This window comes from Chiloscyllium plagiosum, unplaced genomic scaffold, assembly GCF_004010195.1.
Source record: "Chiloscyllium plagiosum isolate BGI_BamShark_2017 unplaced genomic scaffold, ASM401019v2 scaf_14384, whole genome shotgun sequence".
Classification (NCBI taxonomy): domain Eukaryota; kingdom Metazoa; phylum Chordata; class Chondrichthyes; order Orectolobiformes; family Hemiscylliidae; genus Chiloscyllium; species Chiloscyllium plagiosum.
In genome coordinates, this window is record NW_025214925.1 from 51,815 (window position 1) to 53,867 (window position 2,053).

Below are 2,053 nucleotides of genomic sequence, written 5' to 3' on the forward strand. Positions count from 1 at the left end.
CCCCCCACCCCCATCCACCGGACTCAAAAGTGTTGAATCTTGGGTTATTGTTCCTCTCTTTCCCACCCCCCATCTCGCAGGAAACACTGACTTTCTCCAGCATTACCCAACGGCGGAAAAGACCATAAGACGTAGGAGTGGATGTAAGGCCATTCGGCCCACTGAGTCCACTCTGCCGCTCTATCGTGGCTGATGGGCATTTCAACGCCCCTCACCCGCACTCTCCCCTTATCCCTTGCGAGATTACGAAGTCATCAATCTCTGCTTTGAAGACATTTAACGTCCCGGCCTACACTGGGCTCCGTGGCAATGAATTGCAGAGGCCCACCACCCTCTGGCTGAGGAAACGTCTCCTCATTTCAGTTCCAAATTGCCCCTCTCCCCCCCCGCTCCTCCCCACCCCGGCCTCTAATTCTAAGGCTGTGCCCACGGTTCCTAGTCTCTTCCCCACCTGATGGAAACAATTCCCATCCTTTTTAAGCCTTGCATCACCTTCTAAGTTTCTATTCGATCTCCCCTCGACCTTCTCAACACTTAACGAATACAATCCCGGGGTCCCGGACCGTTCATCGTGTGTTAGGGCCTAGCGTTCCTGGGATCATCCATGTGACTCTCCGCTGGACACGCTCCAGCACGGTGGCTCAGTGGTTAGCACCGCTGCCTCAGGGACCCGGGTTCGATCCCAGCCTCGGGGCGACTGTCTGTGTGGAGTTTGCACATTCTACTCCACCCCCGCCCCCCAATGTCTGTGTGGGTTTCCTCCCACAGTCCAAAGATGAACAGCTCAGGGTGGATTGGCCGTTCTAAATTACCGATAGTGCCCAGGGATGTGCAGGTTGGGGTGGATGGGCCATGCTAAATTACCCATAGTGCCCAGGGATGTGCAGGTTAGGGTGGATTGGCCGTGCTAAATTACCCATAGTGCCCAGGGTTGTGCAGGTTAGGGTCGATTGGCCGTGCTAAATTACCCATAGTGCCCAGGGTTGTGCAGGTTGGGGTGGATTGGCCATGCTAAATTACCCATAGTGCCCAGGGATGTGTAGATTAGGGTGGATTGGCCGTTCTAAGTTACTCATAGGGCGCAGGTTATGTGTATTAGTCAGTCGTAAGTATAGGATAATGGGATAGGGGAATGGGTCTGGGTGGGCCACTCTTTGGAGGGTTGGTGTGGACTTGTTGGGCCAAAGGGCCTGTCTCCACACTGTAGGGATTCTATGAATCTACCCGCGGGAAAAGATGGCGCGGGGGCCGGGGCGGGGAAGCTGGGACAGGGAGGTTCGTTCTCTCGGCAGGATGGGCCATTTCCTGTCAGCCATCTTGGATCGACCCTTTCCCGCTCGGTCTCCAACCACCGCGGAAACCCATTCCCGGCAAGGGGCGAGTCCGGGCCTCGGGCGGTCCACCCACCGTTGGACTGACACCACCCCACACCCCCCCCGCCCAAACCCCACCATCCAACTCTGCCCTCCCCCACCTGTTGTAGCTGTTCCAATACAGTTCGATGTTGCTCAAGGTGTTTCCTTCAGTCATGTGTTGGCGGTAGGCGTGGATCAACTCCGAGTTGTTGGAGAGTTCCTCCTGCAGAGAGACAGAGGGGGAGGAACAGGGATGAGGCTCTGCTCCGGGACATCCCGGCATCGAGTGACTCCCTCAGGGAGTTCCGAAGGCTGTGGGGCAGGAGGCAAATAGGATTGAGGAGAATCCAAAGGGGACCCAACAACTGAAGAGTAACTGGGGAGAGGATAGGTCCTTGGGTTCATAGCTCCTTGAAAGAGGAGTCGCAGGTGGATAGGATAATGAAGGAGGCGTTTGGGACGCTTCCCTTCACTGGTGTCGGAGGTACAGTTAGTCAGTTTGCAGATGACCCCAAAATCGGAGGGTGTAGTGGACAGTGAAGAGGGTTACCTCAGATTACACCAGGATCTGGACCAGACGGGCCAATGGGCTGAGAAGTGGCAGATGGAGTTTAATTCAGATAAATGCGAGGTGCTGCATTTTGGGAAAGCAAATCTTAGCAGGACTTATACACTTAATGGTAAGGTCCTGGGGAGTG

The 2,053-nt window shown here is 55.3% G+C and overlaps 1 protein-coding gene across 1 annotated transcript in view; it reads right to left on the reverse strand.

The window, feature by feature from the left end:
• LOC122548076 overlaps positions 1-1,653 on the reverse strand; it is a 3,056-nt gene extending 1,403 nt beyond the window's left edge. Inside the window, exon 1 of the mRNA XM_043686642.1 lies at positions 1,475-1,653. Within this exon, the coding sequence (XP_043542577.1) occupies positions 1,475-1,638 (164 nt within the window). The 5' untranslated portion in view covers positions 1,639-1,653. The remainder of the gene's footprint in view (positions 1-1,474) is intronic.
• Positions 1,654-2,053: the final 400 nt, after the last annotated feature.